The 21,313-nt window shown below is 42.9% G+C and overlaps 1 protein-coding gene across 2 annotated transcripts in view; it reads left to right on the top strand.

Annotated features, from left to right (window-relative positions):
- Nucleotides 1-21,068, top strand: part of aqr (aquarius intron-binding spliceosomal factor) — a 117,477-nt gene extending 96,409 nt beyond the window's left edge. For both annotated transcript variants that reach the window (XM_072484459.1, XM_072484468.1), the window contains 8 exons: nt 12,237-12,308; nt 12,742-12,929; nt 14,046-14,217; nt 14,443-14,613; nt 15,329-15,414; nt 17,810-17,984; nt 18,070-18,183; nt 20,649-21,068. In XM_072484459.1, the coding sequence (XP_072340560.1) occupies nt 12,237-12,308; nt 12,742-12,929; nt 14,046-14,217; nt 14,443-14,613; nt 15,329-15,414; nt 17,810-17,984; nt 18,070-18,183; nt 20,649-20,852 (1,182 nt within the window). In that variant the 3' untranslated portion in view covers nt 20,853-21,068. The remainder of the gene's footprint in view (nt 1-12,236; nt 12,309-12,741; nt 12,930-14,045; nt 14,218-14,442; nt 14,614-15,328; nt 15,415-17,809; nt 17,985-18,069; nt 18,184-20,648) is intronic.
- Nucleotides 21,069-21,313: the final 245 nt, after the last annotated feature.

Genomic DNA, 21,313 nt, shown 5'->3' with positions numbered 1-21,313 from the left:
TTGGGTACTGACCCTGACCTACAGTTTTGCAGCTATCGTCCCTCTCAAAAAAAAACTTTGATCCCTCCACCCTTGCAAGCTATTGCCATATCTCCATCTCCTTTTCCTCTCTATAAATCTTGAACGTGACGTCATCTTTCAAATCCTTGCCCATGTTTCAATCTCACCAATCCGTTTTCCACACCCTACCGCACTACCAAGTTACAAATGATATGTGACCATTCTTCCTTGATCTGTCCGATGCCTTTGACACATCTGACCACACCATCCTTTACCAAAGCCTCTGCACCATAATCTAGCTGGCACTTCATGTGCCTGGTTACATTCTTACTCTCTAATCATAGCTAAAGGTATTACTTGGCAGTGGCGTTTCTTTCTGCTGCCATATTCCTACCATGGGTATTTTGCAAGAAACCAACCCTCCTATTCCTCACCAACTATATTTCCCCTTTGCACCATCTGAAAACAAAGTACCAGGATTTAAGGCTAAGTTATTCATACCCAGCTCTTCTACCGCCATAACCTCTCTTGACCCCCCCTGTGCTCTCTAAGTTGTCAGACTGCTTGTCCACCGTCTAATATTGGATGAGAGGAAATTTCCACAAATATTGAGAAGACCAATGCCTTTGATGTCTGCCCTGGACTCCATTCGCTAGTCACTGACTTCACCCCGCACGCTGAAAACGATCTGAGGCTAAACCAAACTCTTCACAATGTTGACATCACATTTGATCCCGAGACAACGTCCAACCATATATCTGCACTATCCCCTAGATTGATTATTTCCACCTCTGGAATGTCGATCTGTTCTGCCCTGCCTTAGCTCATTTGCTGCAGAAGTCCTCATCCACTTTCTTGGTGGAATCATATCTTCAACCCTCCATAAACTTATGGTCACGTAACCTCTGCTGACTCTCACAAACTAAGATTCTTATCCTTGTTTTCAAATCCATCGATGACTTTCCTTATCTCTAATCTCGTCCACCATTGCAACCATCCAAGATATCTGCACTTCTCTAATTTTGGTCTTCTGCGCTTCTCTTATTTTATTCACTGCAACTACTGGTGGTTAGGCCTTCAACTGACGAGGCCCTAAGCTGCAAATTCTCTCCGTAATCCTCTCTGCCTCACTTCCTCTCTTAACCCCCTTCACTATGCCAGGCTGGACATCAAATGTATCACAAAAAACTCGATGGGTCAAAGTTGATATGTTTCAATTCCTGGCAGCATGTTATATTACCCTTGATCGGTAATATTTAGTTGTTCTTTGCCTTTTGATCCAAAATGGTCCGTTGAGTTGATTACAAAGAAACCACCAATCATTAGATTGAAACAAAACTAATTTATTGGCTAACGATAAATTAAATGAAGTTCGCAAACAGTGCAGAGCTATGGTTAATAATAAAGTAATATTGAATCTGTCTAGCAGTAATCAATAATCTAGTAGTCACTAACAATAGCTTCTTGTTAACTCTCTAATCTAATCTACTCATCGTGCTGTTCTCAGGCTTTCTCCTTTGCTAACTCCCAGCATTTCCTGAGGTCTGATTTATATACGGAGAAATGGTAGTGCCCTCTAGTGTTTGAATTTCACAGAGATCTAATAATTAACCCATCACTAGCTTGCCTATATACATATCATCATAACTGTGTGGTTAGCACAGTTGCTTCACAGCACCAGGGTCCCAGGTTCGATTCCCATCTTGGGTCACTGTCTGTGCGGAGTCTGCACGTTCTCCCTGTGTCTGTGTGGGTTTCCTCTGGGTGCTCCGGTTTCCTCCCACAGTCCAAAGATGTGCAGGTTAGGTGGAATGACCATGATAAATTGCCCTTAGTGTCCAAAAAGGTTAGGTGGGGTTATGGGGATAGGGTGGAGCTGTGGGCTTGAGTAAGGCACTCTTTCCAAGAGCCAGTACAGACCCGATGGGCCAAATGGCCTCCTGCTGCACTGTAAATTCTATGCAAATATCCCCTTTTTTTTTTTACATTTCTTTTCTATTTACAAAGGAAAAAATACATAATATGTATATTGTTAAGGGCCAGGATTTAGAGAACCCCAAAGTAAATCATGGAGTTCACCTGACCCACAACTTTTAATAGATTGTAGCCTGGGGAGCACATGGCCCACTCTACAGGTATGGTACAACAGAAATGGAAACGTATTTTTTAAAGCAAAACAATGTTTATTCTATGAACTCAAGTTAACCTTTTTAACATACAGTAAACATCTTAGCAACCATTAATTCAAATATAACCTCCAAAGAATACAACCCTAAGTAATACTTAAGCTGTCTTTTAACATCCATAAGACTTTTTTTTAAAAAACCTTTAAAACAGAAGCACATCAGGTTAAAGTCACTACTGAGAGCAATTATTAGTTTTAAATCACCAAAGGATCGATTTACAGTCTTTAGATTACAGAGAGAGAGAGACTCATATACCTTCTGGTTGTGACTGGAGCTATTCAGCTCTGAAAACAAAACTAAAACACACCCTGCAGCAAACAGCCTAAAACGAAAGTAAAAAGCTGACAGACAGCCCAGCTCCACCCACACTCTGACATCACTGATAAACACCCATTTCTTAAAGGTACATTTCTTAAGCATTCATTTCTTAAAAGGTAAAGTTCAACAAGTACAATTCACAAATTGAGACTGTCTTTAGTCTTCACTCGTGGTGTGTTGAAGTACCAACAAGTCATCATCAGGTGTTTGACTGGTTGAACCACTTTAGTTGTCTGACCTGGTCTTTTTTCTGTGCGTATGGTATCGAATTTGTATGTCATTTGCTTTAAAAACTGGTTTGCTTTTCATTTGTAGGCATGACATTTTGTCTGAACAATGTCCTGTTCTTCCTGGCATTGTCTTGGACTGTTTGTGCTGTTCAGTTGTCCTTCAGTTTCACAGTTGTACCATTGTGTACAGTTTGTTGTTTCGTAGTTTCTGTTTTTGTGCTCAATAACTGTTCCGTCTGACAATTGTTTGAGTCATTTTCAAACTTTTTAGTATCAGTGTCCTTTGTATTATCTGATGTTGCATTGAGCTTTATGATTTGAGGTTCATGTGAATGATTTGAGTATTGTTGATCTTGGTGACATCCGTCATTTCTGGTTGATCTGATGTATGTTTGATTTCTTGGTGCTTCTCTTCTGGAGTGAACTTCGCCAAGATGTAATTTTCTTGTAGGTTGTTTAGAATAGATGTGGTCTCAATTGATTCATTTATCATTTTATTTTGATTGTCATGTTCTTTTGTACAGTCGAGCTGAGATCTGTCCGTCTCGCTGTTGTCTTGCACATCTTGTATGCTAATTGTATCACATTGTCACTGTTCGCAAAGACAGTGGGTAGACATTCATAGTCGTCCTTTTGTTGATCAAATAAGCTGGATAGACCTTCATAGTCTTCTTGTTGATCAGATAAGCTAGAGAGACCTTCATTGCTTCCATTCTGGAGTCTTTCAGTGCTCTCTCTGTGGAGTCTTTCAGTGCTCTCTCTGTGGAGTCGTTCAGTGCTCTCTCTGTGGAGTCTTTCAGTGCTCTCTCTGTGGAGTCTTTCAGTGCTCTCTGTGGAGTCTTTCAGTGCTCTCTCTGTGGAGTCGTTCAGTGCTCTCTCTGTGGAGTCGTTCAGTGCTCTCTCTGTGGAGTTGTTCAGTGCTCTCTGTGTGTGCAGTCTTTTTCTTCTTGCTCATTTGACAGGTTACTGTCATCCGACGTAGCAACGATCTTCCTTTCCATCAAGGTATTGGATTCATCTACCATGAGTAGAGCGGTATTTAGCTTTTCTTTTAAAAAAAATATTTTTATTGAAATATTTGTAAATTTCTATAACAAAAACAGAAAAGGAACAATAGGCGTTAAACATTAACATAGTGCAAAAACAGATATTTCCCCGAACGGCTCTGTCTTTACAGACCACCGAAAATAACAAAAAACAAACAAGCACACTAAACCCCCCCCGGAAAGCTGCTACTGCCGACATTTTAAATTAGATTTCCCCAAGAAAGCCGACGAATGACTGCCACCTCCGGGAGAACCCTAACACTGATCCTCTTTAGGCAAACTTTATTTTCTCAAGGCTGAGAAACCCAGCCATGTCACTAACCCAGGTCTCTACACTCGGGGGGCTTAGCACCGTGGACATTGCCCTGGCAAACCCCCGCCAGAACTCCTCACATTTCGGGCATGCCCAAAACATATGGACATGGTTTGCTGGGCTCCCCGCACACCTCACACATCTGTCTTCTACCCCGAAAAACTTGCTCATCCTCGCCGCTGTCATGTGTACCCGGTGAACCACTTTAAACTGTATGAGACTGAGCCTGGCACATGATGAGGAGGAATTGACCCTACTTAGGGCTTCTGCCCACAGTCCTGGCTCTAACTCCCTTCCTAACTCCTCCTCCCACTTGCCTTTAAGCTCCTCCACCTGGGTTTCCTCCGCCTCCACCAGCCCCTGGTAGATATCCGACACCTTCCCCTCCACACCCAGGTACCGGACACAACTCTGTCTTGTATCCCCCATGGCGGCAGCAGCGGGAAGGCCACCACCTGTTTCCTCAGGAAGGCCCGCAATTGCAAATATCCAAAGCCGTTCCCTGGCGGCAATTTAAACTTGTCCTCTAGCGCCTGCAGGCTGAGAAAGCTCCCATCTATAAACAGGTCACCCATCCTCCTAATACCTGCCCTCTGCCAGCTCTGGAACCCGCCGTCCATCCTACCCGGCAGGAACCTGTGGTTGTTACATACCGGGGTCCAGACCGATGCTCCCTCCCCCCTCTTGTGTCTCCTCCACTGCCCCCAGATCATCAAAGTCGCCACCACCACCGGACTTGTGGAGTAGCGGGCTGGCGAGAACGGCAGAGGTGCCGTTACCAGAGCTCCCAAACTGGTGCCTCTGCGTGACGCCGCCTCCAACCGCTCCCATGCCGACCCCTCCCCCAATACCCACTTCCGGATCATGGCAATGTTGGCCGCCCAGTAGTAGTTGCAAAGGTTCAGCAGCACCAGCCCATAACTCCCCCGACTGCGTTCCAGCAGCACTCTCTTCACTCGCGGGGTCTTGTTCGCCCACACAAATCCCGAGATGATCTTATTAACCCGCTTGAAAAAGGCTTTAGGGATGAAGATGGGAAGGCACTGGAATACAAATAAGAACCTGGGGAGGACCGTCATTTTCACGGTCTGTACCCTCCCCGCCAATGACAGCGGGAGGATGTCCCATCTTTTAAAGTCCCCTTCCATTTGTTCCACCAGCAGGGTCAGATTGAGCTTTTGCAACAAATCCCACTCCCGGGCCACCTGTATACCCAGGTAACAAAAGCTCTTCTCTACCATCCTCAGCGGCAGCTCCCTCAGTCTCTTCTCCTGTCCTTTAGCCTGGATCACAAACAGCTCGCTCTTCCCCACGTTCCGTTTGTACCCCGAGAAACTGCCAAATTCCCTTAAGATCCGCATGACCTCCCCCACCCCTCCAATGGGTCCAAAATAAACAGGAAGAGATCATCCGCGTAGAGCGAAACCCGGTGCTCCAAACCCCCCCCCCCCCCCGATGGCCAGCGGCTCAATGGCTAGAGCAAATAATACCGGGGAAAGGGGACACCCTTGCCTCGTACCCCGGTGCAATTTAAAATACTCCGACCTGAGCCGGTTCATGCGCACGCTTGCCCCAGGCGCCTGGTACAGCAATCGCACCCACCGGATAAAGCCCTCCCCAAACCTATCCAGAGCCTCCCACAGGTACTCCCACTCCACACGATCAAAAGCTTTCTTTGCATCCATCGCTGCCGCAACCTCTGTTTCCTCCCCTTCCGAGGGCATCATAACAATATTTAAAAGTAAAAGCCTCAGCACATTAGCATTAAGTTGCCTGCCCTTAACAAATCCAGTCTGGTCTTCCCCTATCACCCCCGGGACACAATCCTCGTGGCCGAGATCTTAGCCAATAGATTGACATCCACATTTAGCAATGAAATTAACCTGTAAGACCCACACTGATCAGGGTCCTTATCCCGTTTCAGAATGAGTGAGATCGAGGCCTGTGATATTGTAGGGGGGAGGATTCCCTTCTCTCTCACCTCATTAAAGGTCCTCATCAATAGTGGGCTCAACACCTCTGAAAATGTTTTAAGAAATTCCACCGGGAAGCCATCCGGCCCCGGAGCTTTGCCCGACTGCATGCCCTCCAGCACCGTAATAATTTCTTCTATCTTGATCGGTGCCACCAGCCCCTCCACCAGACCCTCCTCCACCCTCGGGAACTTCAACTGGTCCAGAAATTGCCTCATCCCTTCCGCACCCGCCGGGGGTTCCGACTCATATAGTTTGCTGTAGAACTCCTTAAAAACTTCATTCACCCCCTTCGGGTCTGAGACCAAGTTTCCCTCATTATTCTGTACTCCCACAGTCTCCCTGGACGCCTCTCTCTTCCTAAGCTGGTGCGCCAAAATCCTGCTCGCCTTTTTCACATATTCATACACCGCACCCCGAGCCTTCCTCAACTGTTCTACCGCTTTCCCTGTGGTCAAGAATTTGAACTCCGCCTGAAGCTTGCGCCACTCCCTCAGGAGCCCCGCCTCCAGGGCCTCCGCATATTTCCTATCCACCTGGAGTAACTCCTCCACCAATCACTCCCTCTCCGCCCTTTCCCTCTTTTCTCTATGGGACCGGATCGATATAAGTTCCCCTCTAATAATTGCCTTCGGGGCTTCCCAGACCGTCGCTGCCGAAACCTCTCCCGTGTTGTTCGTTTCCAAATAGTTCTGGATACTCTTATTCATCCGCCCGCAAACCACCTCATCCGCTAACAACTCTACATCCAGTCTCCACATCGGACGCTGCCCTCTCTCTTCCCCAAGCTGCAAATCTACCCAGTGCGGAGCATGATCCGAAACTGTAATCGCCGAGTATTCCGTCCCCGTCACCTTTTGGATCGACGCCCTGCCCAGAAAAATCAATACGGGAATAAACTTTGTGGACCTGGGAGAAGAAGGAAAACTCCTGTACCCTCGGCCGTGTGAACCTCCAGGGGTCTACCCCCCCCCCCCCCAATCTGTTCCATAAAGCCCTTCAGCTCCCTTGCTGCCGCCAGCCTCTTCCCTGTTCTGGATTTTGAGCGATCCAATTCAGGTCCAATGACCGTGTTAAAGTCCCCTCCCATGACCAAGTTGTGTGACTCCAGGTCCGGGATTTTGCCTAACACATGCCTCATAAAATCCACATCGTCCCAGTTCGGGGCGTAGACATTCACAGCACCACTCGGACCCCCTCCAGCTTCCCACTCACCTTGATATACCTAACCTCCTTATCAGCCACTATTCTCCCAGCCTCAAATGCCACTCGCTTGCTGATCAGAATTGCTACCCCCTGATCTTCGAGTCCAGCCCTGAGTGGAACACCTGACCCACCCAACCCTTCCTTAATGTCATCTGGTCTGTGACCTTCAGATGTGTCTCCTGGAGCATTGCCACATCTGCCTTTAGTCCCTTTAAATGCGCGAACACGCGTGCTCTCTTCACTGGCCCATTCAGACCTCTCATGGTCCAAGTAATCAGCCTGGTCAGGGGAGTACCACCATCCTTTCTCCCCCCCCCCCCCTCAGCTGACTAGCCATCACCCTTTCTTGGCCTGCCCCGAGCCCCTGACCCTCCTTTTATTTCCCGAAGAAAATGCCTCCCTTGCCCGCAGAGCAGACATCCCCCTCCCCACCCCAACACCAAAAACCTAATCTCCCAAATCCAACAGCAACTCGACACTAAGTCACCCCCCACCACGCTCCCAAGAGTCAGCTGATCCATGCTGACCCCGATAGTCCCCGCCCCTGGTGCCGGTCAGGCTATCTCCCTATTGTTCGGGCCCCTCTCCCCACATAGAAAAAACATATTTACAAGATCACATTCCCTAGTGAGTAAACATCAGCTCTCCAAAAGCCATTAGCATAACCATAAAGCCAAACAGCCACACTCACTTAAAACAGAACCCAGTCTCCCGAAGGGTAATGCTAGCTTCAGGTTTCAGGCCCCCCCTCCGTATCAACCACCTTCTAAACAAAGCGCCCTCCAACCGTCCCCCCAACCCACTCTCTCGCCCATGGCTAACCACAATCTTATTTAAAACAGAACACAAGTACAGACCGCCGCCTCTTCCCGTCTTCGAAGCATTGTGTCTCTTAACTCGAGTCCAACTTCTCTTTAATAAATGTCCAAACATCATCTGGCGACTCGGAATAATAGTGTCGGTCTTCGTGCATTACCCACAGTCTCGCTGGATATAACACCCCAAACTTCACCCCCTTCTTAAAGAGGGTCACCTTTGCCCGGTTGAACTCCGCACGTCTCTTGGCCAGCTCCGCACCCAAGCCTTGATAGATGCGCACCTCATTATTCTCCCACTTGCTGCTCCGTTCCTTCTTGGCCAATCGCAGGACGCGCTCCTTGTCTGAAAATCGGTGGAAACGGACCACATGGCCCTTGGCGGGTCGTTCACCTTGGGTTCCCTTGTGTGGGCTCTGTGGGCTCCATCCAGCTCCAGGGGTCGAGGAAAAGCCCCTGCTCCCATCAACGACTCCAGCATACTCGCCACATACGCTCCAGCATCTGATCCCTCGATACCTTCAGGAAGACCAACGAGTCTTAAATTCTGCCTCCTGTTCTATTCTCCAGCTCCTCCTGCATCTGCTTGTGGCGGTCCTCTAGCACCTCCACCTTTTGCCCCAGTACAGTTATGGGAGCTATCGAATGTGCGGCCTACTCCTCCATGGTCGCCACCGGCAGTCTCGTATTTATCTTTTCAACCGTGTTGCTAATAGTATGATCATCAAATCCGAATATCTCAGCCATGTCTGAGTAATATTCTTCAATGCAGAATTCATCTTCTTCAGTTTTGGATTTGTTGACATTTTCTTCATGTTGCATGCTGCAAGCATTTTGTTCCATGGTGCTGCAAAGGTTTTCTCAGTTTTTTTGTTTAAATTTAGGCAATGTTCTGCCTTGCGAGATAAAAAACACTTGTGTTTTGTGCCTTTAAAACTGTTTTTTTTTTTAATTTTTGGGCAGTTTCCCTTTAAGTGGGCATGTCCACAATGTTCTGACGTTATGATGTTCGTGATGTCATGCGTTATCTTCGATTGCGCATGTGCAAATGGATCTTCCGGAGTGCATTCTTTTTTCAACTGTGCATGCGCAGAAGGGTATTTTTCCGGTTTGCATCTTTTTAAGTGCATTTGTGCAGACTGGTCCCATACATGCGCAGAATGGTCAGAATCGGAATCGGATGCTTTTTCTGGGTGCGCTTGACCACATTCGTCTTTTTAAGCGTGATTAATTTTCAACTGCGCCATAGCTTCACTTTGACGATTGAACAGTTTGGCACACCTATTTTTAGATTGTTTCCTCGCATTGCATATTGCGCACATTTTAATCGAATCTTGAGAAGATACTTTTTGTTTCTCTTGCAGTCTTTTGCGGAGATTTTCATTATTTTCAAAATAATAATCAAATTGTTTAACTAAAAGTTTTTTTTTCAGTATCATTCCCAAAATAGAATGTGTTATGTATTTCTATGGCCTGTTGCCCAGCCATTAGTAAAAATAGAGCCATTTTTCGCTCATCTCTGGCAGTTTCTAGATCAGAGGATGAGCGATTCGAGTTGAAACTATTGTTTAAACACTTGCCAGTTAACATTGAGTTTTCCGTTGATCCGGCATAGCTGTGGAGCTTGAGCTTTGTCCGTCAGTCCTGGATTCTTCGATGTCTTGCAGTAACAGGCCTGTTCTTCAAAATTCGATTTGCGTGTTAGTTTTTATTGACTAAATCCTGACTAAACTATCTAACTAGCTTCAGCAGTCACTCTGGTACATTAAAACTTAAAGCTGCCCACTCCTTGTGTCATGTTATGTTTCAACTCCTGGTAGCATGTTATATTACCCTTGGTGGTAATATGTCGTTGTTCTTTGCCTTTTGATCCAGAATGGTCCATTGAGTTGATGACAAAGAAACCACCAATCATTAGATTGAAACAAAACTAATTTATTGAATAACGATAAATTAAATGAAGTTCACACACGCTACAGAGCTATAGTTAATAATAAAGTAATATTGAATCTGTCTAGCAGTAATCAATAATCTAGTAGTCACTAACAATATCCTTGTGTTAACTCTCTAATCTAATCTATTCCTCGTGCTATTCTCAGGCTTTCTACTTTGCTAATGCCCAGCATCCTCTGAGGTCTGATTTATATACAGAGAAATGGTGGTGCCCTCCAGTGTTTGAATTACACAGGGTTGTAATAATTAACCCTTCACAAGCTTGCCTATATACGTACCATTACAAAATTACCCATGAAATTTCAGCCTTTGCAAAACCAGCCACATTCCAAACTGTTAATGCCACAATATCTGACTAACAATGACCTGAGTAGTTTAATAACCATGTAACTCCTGTCATTGTATGATCTAAAGTCTAGGATTGTGAATTTATAGCATCAGATTCAGTACTGTAAAAATCATTATTGTTCCAACACACTGTGTGTACTTTAGAAACTGTAGCTGTTGTAAATATTCACTGCACCATACTTAGTTCTAGACTAAGTATTGGAAACATAGACACAAACTTGTATTTATGTTTTTGTTTTTTTGATGTACCTAGAATAAAGAATATTGCTAATACCAAAAACTGATTTTATTGGGAGTTCTGACAAACTAAACTCTCTCTCTTGTTTACTAACAAACTAAATGTAATATTTCATGCTTCCAAGAAATTAGTCATGTCAGAGGCCGAGTCGCACAGTGCATTAGCACTTTCACCTCAGGTGATTTGATTCTAGACCGACAAGATGACCGTGTCTTTCTGCATTGGTAACAAGGGTACATAAAATTAGGTTAGGCAGTTTCAAAGAATTATGAAAATTGCCACAGAGAATTAAACCATTTGACCCATGTGACTTTACCAATGCGAAAGTTGTAACTGGAACCATCGAATCTAATTTTCTGTAATTTCCCCAATATAGTTTAATACTGTTTTTACATTGTCCTATTTCAATGATGCATAGTGGTTGTCTCATTTATATTAAAATCCTCTATTTATCTCTGCCTTAACCTTCCCTGTTGCACTGAAATAGGGCCAATCTTATGAACCTTATTTTAAAGCTCCGAACCTCCCTCTCCTGGTATTGTAATAAATCGATACAGTACTTTTATAATAGCTGTGATATCCACTCTCCTGTGGCATCCAATTTCCAGTTTTTAAAAAAATTCCAGTTACGGGGCAATTTAGCATGGCCAATCCACCTATCCTGCACATCTTTGGGTTGTGGGGGTGAGACCCACGCAGGCACGGGGAGAATGTGCAAACGCCACACTGATAGTTACCTGGGGCTGGGATCAAACCCGGGTCCTCGGTGCTGTGAGGGAACAGTGCTAACCACTGCGCCGCCGTGCCACCCCTTCTAATCTCCAGTTGGTCTAACCAATGTTTACAAATCCAACATTACGTGTTCACTGTTTCATACATTTTCTGGCTGAATTGCCACCTTTTAAAGTTCTGTGTATGCTTATGCCTAGACCTTGCTGTTTTTTTACTTAGTCTTACCATTAGGATGTACATCCTTTTGTTGGTATTTTTCCAATAATGGAGCACATAGCATTCCTCTGTACATGCCACTTATTTGCCCATTCTCTAAGCCTGTCTGTGTCCTGCTATGATCTTCTATTTTCGACTGTGCTGTTTGGTATCATGAGCAAATAGAAAAGGAAGCCACTTCCGATCCAGTTCAGGTGCCCTTATCCACATAAAGGGGAAGAATGTCGGTGATGTGTTTTCAAGCAAGGGTTCTTTCTCTGAGAAGTGTGCTTTCCTGGAAACATGAATTTTCTTAGTTGTGAAATAAGATTTTGTCAGAAACAGCACTTAAGAACAGATTTAAGAAACTAGTACTGTACATTTAAACAAAATAATTCTGGAACATTGAAATCACACAAATATAAAGCAGTCTATTGGGGCAGAGTAGAGGAAGGTTTTACCCCGTCTCTGTCTGTTCTACATTATCAGGGCATGTTTTTAAAATCCTACTGGCTCCTGATTTGCAGAATCTACCATTCCCTGGATTGCTCTCTCTTTAACAATTGATTTACTGTAACGTGCACACACTGGCGTTAATTGCTTATTTGATGGGGGGTAGTGAGCGGCAGGATTGTCCTTTGACATGAGAATATGTAAAATAAATTTTCCAAATTTTTTGACAGTATGACAACATCCTGATGGAGGAAGCTGCACAGATTCTTGAGATTGAAACCTTTATTCCGCTCCTACTGCAAGTAAGGTTTCTTTTAGAAATAGGCTGTTATCACATTTGATTTCTGGGATTAGTGTAACAATGATAATTAATATGGTCTATCATTCTTTAGGTCAGTTTTATCCCCAAGTTAGAACAAAATAAATGATGTACCTCATGCTGAAATTGTCTATTAAATTGAATTTACTAATATGGTATTAACATGTAAACCTGACTGCAAATTCATGGTTGGCATTCATCGGGAAGTTAATTAAACTTAGCAAATGAAAATGAACTTATTTTCAAGCGAGACATGAGCTGTTCAGTTTCCCACTGATTTAATTAAATTAACTGATGGAATGAGGAGAAAACTTCCAGATTTGAAAAGTAGTAATTGAAATTATAGAAATTGCTTCCAATCTCTGGCAGCACTTTTGAGACCAGGAAGTTGTTTATGCCTTGTCCATTCTCCATAGAACCCTGAAGATGGTTTCAGTAGACTGAAGCGATGGATAATGATTGGTGACCACCACCAGCTTCCACCTGTCATTAAGAACATGGCCTTCCAAAAATATTCCAATATGGAACAGTCTCTGTTTACACGATTTGTTCGTTTGGGCGTTCCAACAGTGGATCTGGATGCCCAGGGCAGAGCAAGGGCAAGGTAAAGAAGAGGAACTTTAAAGAAAAAAGAACTTAAAGATTTGCATTTATATATATTTATAGTTTTTTTTATCATTTAATGGGATGTGGACATCGCTTGTTAGGCCATTTCAGAGTGCAGTTAAGAGGCAACCACGTTGCCGTTAGCCTGGAGTGACAAGTAGGCCAGAGTGTGTGAGGATGGCAGATTTCCTTCCCTAAGGGACATTAGTCAACCAGATGGGTTTTTACAACAATCGATGGTCACCATAATTGAGACTAGCTTTTGAATTCTAAATTTAAATTCACCAACTGCTGTGGTGGGATTTGAACCCATGTCCCCAGAGTACTGGCCTAGGCCACTGGATTCCTAGTCCAGTGATATTACCACTATGCCATTGTTTCCGCCAAGTAAGCGAATTTCAATGACACACTCTCGTTCTCTCTCGCTTTATTTCTTTTCCATGGTGTTTCCCAGATAGGCTGCTTTCATCCTTGAGGGAGAGTGCTGACTGGTGGTGCCTTAACCTGAGGCGAGGGGCGAGGTTGAGAAGGTGGAGCCTTCATGAATAATCCCAACCAGTTCGGGAATTGAACCTCTGCTGCTGGCCTCGCTCTGCACCACGAATCAGCTGTCTAGCCAAGGGACCTAAACCCGCCCCCAAAAGGGATTCTGCACCATGACACCTTAGTCAAAACGCTGCAGAAACAAGATGTCAAAATGGTGGAAGTAAATATGCCAGGCATCGTTTCATGACAGGTTAGTGTCCTGTTGGCCAGGACACAGGAACTGTTCCACGAATACTGCCACGGGATCGTCTGTATTCATTTGAGGTCTTAGTTCAATGGTCCTTTTAAAAAAACAGCACCTCTGGCACGGCAGTACTCTTTCAGTGTTGCACTGAATTGTCAGACTAGATACTATACTCAAGCCTCTCTAGTGGGTTTGAACCTATGACTTTTGATTTGATTTTTGATTTGGAAAGCAAAAGTCCTATCACTGTGCCACGGCTATTTAAGGTTTTTTGAAAAAACAGGAAGCATCATTGAAAGGAAATTTGTTCATTTAAGCATGTTCATTATTTAACATGATGTCCATCATATTTCTAACCTTTGCTCCATTTTACCTTCCATTAAGTTTGTGCAACCTCTATAACTGGCGTTACAAGAAACTAGGCAACCTTCCCCATGTACAGATCTTACCTGAGTTTTGTACTGCCAATGCTGGCTTAGTGTACGACTTCCAGTTAATCAATGTGGAGGGTTTCAATGGAATTGGTGAATCTGAACCCAATCCCTATTTTTACCAGGTAAATAGTTGTCTTTAATATCATTATCATTTCAAATATCTGTAATGACAAATAATGAAGACTGATTGTTGAAATATTTTGCATCCTGATGATTTTTTTTACTCAAACCATTTTGACATTATTTTAAGTAATATTCAAGAATTTGAAGAATGTTTGAGCCTTTACTGTTTTTACTTTGCATTGTCTGCTTTTCTGAAAATGAAACTGTTGCTCAACCTTTGACAGAATCTTGCTGAGGCTGAATATGCAGTGGCCCTTTTTATGTACATGCGCTTGCTGGGGTACCCTGCCGAAAGAATCAGCATCTTGACAACATACAATGGCCAGAAGCATTTGATTCGTGATGTTATTAATCAGCGTTGTGGTGGTAATCCTCTTATAGGACGACCAAACAAGGTAAGCTTTATCTTCAAATCTTGATACACAGTTGACCTGATATACAGCAGTCTAGTGAACTAAAATGACATTTTGCAAGTAATGTATAAAGAATTGTTGGATGGATACCATATGATGCAGTGCAGAAAGAGTTCAATTTCTCTTTGCTACTAATTTCCCAATTCCACATTATCCACATTATAGAGAAGAACTGAGTGGAGGTGAGGCTTTTCCTTTTGTAGAGGTGGGAGAAGAAATATTGGGAGTGGGACTGGGCATTGTCAAGCCCATCTCTTGGTGCCTGGCTAGGATTAACACTGGAAGAGCCCAGGTGAGAACTGTGCAAAGGAAGAGTTACTTTTTTTTTAAAGCAGCTGATAAAGGTCACCTGTACTCCGCAAATTAGTCTCAGCAAATTCAGGGCCAAATTATTTTGTTGTCGAAGACTCCACAGTAATTGTAAGCAGCACGAAAACATGGAATGAACCAAGTCCAATCTACTCCTTTAAATGTTGATTTTGTTCCTTCATAGATATGATGTAATCCAGAGCTCCAAAGAGTATGTTATTGTCTGTGCATATAGTTACTCTTTCATAGAATTTATTTCACATACCTCATATCAAACCTTTTATATATTAAAGGGCCTTTAAATGGTCTGGGAATTGTTTTTTTATTCTTCACTCTTGCTACCTTCCCCCAAGTTTTCAGCTCATAAATGGGAACTTGTATTTTCTAGGTGACCACAGTGGACAGATTCCAGGGACAGCAGAATGACTATATTATCCTCTCTTTAGTACGAACTAAAGCTGTTGGACATCTCAGGTATGGTGTGTGTCATGATTTTTGATCATTATTGAGCCACAACAAACTAATCCATGTGTTTTAAATCTTTCAAATGGTCACACTTTTGAATCTTGAAAGTCTTCAGTGGATTTACTTTAAGTTCTCCATTTCTTTATCATCCGTATCCTATTTAGTCTTTGTCATATAGTCTACATCATCTGTATTCTAAATAGTCTTCAGCAGTGGTCAAGGGTCTGGCCGATTTCTTTTATATCAGTTTCCAAAAATTGCCTCATTGAAGACAGCTCACGTTTCATTTAAATCAGCAGAGAACCCGTCTTGTGGTTCACGGTTGTATCAAAAGATATTCGATATTCTTGTCACTGGTTTGAAAAAACATTTTAAATAAACTGATGAAACTGCAACAGAAATGACCTGATATTTTGTAACTTGTTGGGGTGTTCAGTTTTCTTAATCGTTTTAGAGAATAGAAAGGGCAGCATGGTGGTGCAGTGGTTAGCATGGTGGCGCCGAGGTCCCAGGTTCGATCCCGGCTCTGGGTCACAGTCCGTGTGGAGTTTGCACATTCTCCCTGTGTCTGCGTGGGTCTCACCCCCACAACCTAAAGATTTACAGGGTAGGTGGATTTGCCACGCTAAATTGCCCCTTAATTGGAAAAAATGAATTGGGTACTCTAAATTTATTTCTATTTTTTTAAATTTCGAGAATAGGGAAAAGTTTGCATCTAAAAATCTGTAATTTAATCAAAAAATGACTGCAATGTTAACCAATCTTTCTCTTTCAGCTGCTGACCTGTCCTCTATTTATAGCATTTTTAATTTGTATAAATGTTTTAATGTGAATTACAAAAACTATTTTAGTTCACCTCTCAACCATTGCCTGACTCTCTATCCACCCTGCCATTGAATCTCTGATCCACACCCTTGAGGATCTTCAATGTTTTCCTTGCCACCCTTCTCACTCCTGTCCACTACAACTGCAAACTACAACTCATCCAGAATGCAATGACCCATGTTTTCAACCGTACCAAGTCCCAGTTTTGCCAAATTCCCATGTCTTCCAGTGCCAGCAGGGAACTGATTTGTCTGTACATTCTCCATAATCTTGCTGTTGTCTAACTTCATGATCTTGTTCATCAATCCCTCAGGTGCCAGACTGCTGTTTGCTTCCAGCTCTATTGTCAGTATTTTAGTCACTAATCTCTGACGCTCTTTAACTCCCTCTTTCAACATCTCTACTTTGCCACAACACTTTTCATAAATTTTCCAATCACTCATCTTTAACTACATTTTAGTGCCTCAGAATCTTTTTCCCTTCTCCCTCAGTTTGTCTATTTGTCTAATTTCCTATCAAGTACTGTGAGACATCTTTGCAAGTGAGGAGCAATATAAAAATGATGATGACTAAGTTACATGTATTTTCTTTTATATTAGTTAATCTGGGTGATTTTACCCTGAGGATTCATATAGTTTTGGGATGTACAGTATCAGTGTTCTTCATATGGGCAATGTGGCTGAAGTTATGAGTCTGGCGTGGCTAACATCAGCTGTTTTTCATGGTAATCTTGATGTTGACTGTTACACACTAGAAACATCCAGCAGCCCATGCAATCTATTTTTTTTTTTGACATCCAGTTTTTTGGAATCAGCAATATGATTAGAGGGATGTGGCAAAGTAGAAATATGAAAGGGGGAGTTCCAGAGGGTAGAAATCTACCAACCAAAATATTGACTGTTGATGATGGAGCTGAAAACAAGTAAATAATCTGGCACCAGAGAAGTCAATGAACTTCGAGATCAGAGAGGTTGAAAATAGTGAGATTACAGAGAGATCTACAAATGCAAGAGAAGTTCAGGAATGTAATAAATTAAAACAGAATTTCAGCTTGCAATGAAAACCCACATTGTCCAATTTAAAAATTAAATTTAAATTGCAAACATGACATGGCAGTGTACTGTGGCTGACCTATTTTTTTTTTTTTTATAATTTAGAGTACCCAATTCATTTTTCCAATTAAGGGGCAATTTATCGTGGCCAATCCACCTATTCTGCACGTCTTTGAGTTGTGGGGGCAAAACTCACGCAAACGCAGGAAGAATGCGCAAACTCCACACGGACAGTGACCCAGAGCCGGGATCGAACCTGGGACCTCGGCGCTGTGAGGCTGCAGTGCTAACCACTGCGCCACCGTGCTGCCATCATGGCTGACCTAATTGAACGTGGCTTTGCAATCATTAGCTGTCAGTTTATAACTTTAGGTTTATTGGCAGTGTTGGACTCCGATCACCTTTTTTGAAATGACATTTATAAAATAAGTGTTTCTTTTAGTTTTTGGGTTGGATAGATTTTTTCTACAACAGTGAGCCTTGTTGCAATAGCCAGGATATTAACCATCATCTTCCTTTTTATCCAGAGATGTCCGGCGATTAGTTGTTGCCATGTCAAGAGCCAGGCTTGGGCTATATATATTTGCAAGAGTATCATTGTTCCAGAACTGTTTTGAGCTTACTCCAGCCTTTAATCAGCTAACTGCTCGGCCACTCCAGCTACACATTGTGCCGTCAGAGTATCACCCAACAGACAGACGGGTAACGTATATTTAACGACAAAGGATTATCCTTTCTGACTGGGCTTTCAGCAATGATTTTAATAATATTTCTTTGTTTCTTCTAGAATGGCACTATCCCAACCCATTTAACGCGTGTTATCAAAAACATGCCTGAGTTGGCAAACTTTGTTTACAATATGTACATGCAGATGATTCAGAATATGCACCAATACAGAAAGGTAAAGAACTGTTTTTATTTCCTCCTCAGTTCTGTGTTCTTGCAGTCAAAGTCAGTGTTTAAAATGACAGTAAACTCTTGACTGGATGGTGAGCCTCTGCTACAGTGGTCATAACGAATTACTTACACATTGAAAATAAAACTAATTTGCCTGAACTATATTAATTTTTTTGTGCATCTGCCTTTCTTTATATATAAAAATATAAATCTTTAAAATCCTAGTGGACATTTTAATAAGTTGAAGTTCTAAGTATAGTGACTTTTGAATGCTCAGTTATATTTGAAATGGATGTTCCCCCATCACATTCTTGACATATAGTAAGTGTTACTAATATGGACGCAGCAGTATATAGCAATTCTCAAACCTACAGTGTCCACAAAATAATTAACTTGATCTAGATATATATGGATAACAATAACTGCCTCATGTGCATCTTGTTGGATAGTGGCCAAGTTTTTCTAATTAACTGTCAAATTTTGTTTGTTAACACTCCTGTGAAGCAGCTTGGGGTGTTTTACTGTTAAAGGCTCTTTTAAAAAAATTAAGTCAAGTCATCTGACTCGTGAATTGCTTTTGGGACATCACATTGTTAATACAGATGTGAGACAAAATGAAAAATCCTAGTATGGGTGGCACGGTATCACAGTGGTTAGCACTGTTGCTTCACAGCGCCAGGGCCCAGGTTCGGTTCCAGACTTGGGTCACTGTCTGTGTGGAGTCTGCACGTCTTCCTGTGTCTGCGTGGGTTTCCTCCGGGTGCTCCGGTTTCCTCCCAAAAGTCCCGAAAGACGTGCTGTTAGGTGAATTTGGACATTCTGAATTCTCCCTCTGTGCTCCCGGATAGACGCCGGAATGTGGCGACTATGGGCTTTTCACAGTAACTTCATTGCAGTGTTAATGTAAGCCTACTTGTGACAATAAAGATTATTATTAGAAAACTAACCTCAATAGTTTGTTTATGCAGCAGTTTTTACTACAATGCGTGCCTTATGAAGTTGAGAAGTATTCAAACTTAGAAAATTATAATTATGTCCTTTCTGCACTGATGTTAATTTCTCCATTTAATGAAATGGAAAAAATTCTGATACCTTGATAGCATGAACATCCTTGGGGGTGGGGGGTGGTGGTGGGGAGGGGGGGTTCCATTGACTAGAAACTAAACTGGACTAGCGATATAAATATTCAAGAGGGGTGTGTCGCAGTGTTGCTGCCTCACGGCGCCAAGGAACCGGGTTCGATCCTGGCCCCGGGTGACTGTCCGTATGGAGTTCGCACATTCTGCCCGTGTCTGCATGGGTCTCACCCCCACAACCCAAAGATGTGCTGGGTAGGTGGTTGGCCTCACTAAATTGCCCCTTAATTGGAATAAATAAATAAAATAAAAATACAAGAGCAGTTCAGAGGCTGGGAATTCTGTGGTGAGCAACTCGCCTCCTGACTCCCTAACGCCTGTCCACCATCTGCTTGCCACAAATCAGAGTGTGATTGAATACTCTCCACTTGCCTGGGTGAGTACAGCTCCAACAACACTCGAGAAGCACAACACCATCCAGGACCACCACTGATGCACAATGGCAGCCGTGTCTACCATCTACAAGATGCACTGCAACAACTCACCAAGGCTCCTTCAACAGCACCTTACAAACTCGCAACCTCGCCCACCTAAAAGCACAAGGTCAGTAGATACATGGGAACACCACCACCTGCAAGTTCCCCTCCAGTCCGCATACTATCCTGACTTGGAAATATATCGCTGTTCCTTCACTGTCGCTGAGTCAAAATCCTGGAATTTCCTCCCTACAGCACTGCAGGTGTACCTACATCACAGGGACAGCAATGGTTCAAGAAGCAGCTCACCACCTCACGGGCAACTAGGGATGGGCAATAAACGCTAGCCTAGCCAGTGATGCCAACACCCTGTGAACAAATACATTTAAAAAAAGATTTATCAATAAAATTTAGATATATTTGAGGCCTTTACGCGATGATATTTTGACAAAACTGCAGATGACCAAGCTTGCCTCATCTGTACTGCAATGTAGGAATGAAAATGATTGTACCAGAAAATGCCAACTTAAATTTTTAGATAAATGTAGAAACTCAGTATGTGCTGATTTGTGATTGCTTTGAGTGGGGAAATTTGCACTTGTTTCCTCTTTTCTCACCACATCACTTCTGTTTTCCGGAGCAGTTAAGATGAACAGGTCAGATTTGATGAGTGAGGGCCACATAATGAGTGCTGGAGTAGGATGCAAGTTGGGCTAATGAAAAAATTGCTAAATTTGGATTTGAACATTTACAAGCGGAGAGAATTGCTGGTTTTCACAACAGTTGTTGCATCTCGTTATGTTTCCACAGTTGCTTTAGGTTTCTTTGATTTCAACACAGCCATTACATCAGTGTGCCAATACCAGTTGTCATATTGCTACATTCATTAAGTATGCTTTAATTTTTTTTTTCTGCAGCAGTTACTTCCACCACCAGTCCCTCAGTCAATTCAAGAGCCAACTCCAGTGCCAGGTATTGAGAATGTGCAAGAAACTGAAGAGGTGATTCCTCAGAATACGGATGAAGAGACAACCAAGGAAGAATGTAAACAAATGCCTGAACATCCTGGCAGAGACAGTGATAGTGAGGGCAGTGGACCTGAAGAAGACAAAGAAAACTAATGGTACCTTGTTTCAAAAATTACATCTGTAATGTGAAAGAAATGTTTTCTGTGAATAAATATATAAAAGTTGGACATCTCATTGTACAACTGTCCAGATTATTTATGTAGAACATCAACCAGTGTTCAAAAGTGTTATGATGTGGGTTGTAATTAAGAGGGTCGAACAATCTATTTTGTATTCTGATGCATTTTAATAAATTTTTGTAAAAATGTTTCTCACTCTCAGCATCTGTCTAGTCATTTTTTGTGTGTCCTGACTGACTTGATTGGTCAGTTTAAGGAGCATGTGATCCACACAATCATCAGTGTGGTGTGGGTTGCTGCTGGTCAAGAATGAAAACAGTGGAAGGTTAGAGGAACCCAACGTTATCCTGGCCAGAGAAGAGTGTTTCCAGTACAGTTACTGGTCAATAGCAACTCCTCCAAGATGTTGATACTGGGGATTCCGTGTTGGTAATG

Source organism: Scyliorhinus torazame, chromosome 2, assembly GCF_047496885.1.
Source record: "Scyliorhinus torazame isolate Kashiwa2021f chromosome 2, sScyTor2.1, whole genome shotgun sequence".
Lineage (NCBI taxonomy): Eukaryota > Metazoa > Chordata > Chondrichthyes > Carcharhiniformes > Scyliorhinidae > Scyliorhinus > Scyliorhinus torazame.
The sequence above is the reverse complement of the archived record's forward strand: the minus strand, read 5'-3'. Positions and strand labels throughout refer to the sequence as shown.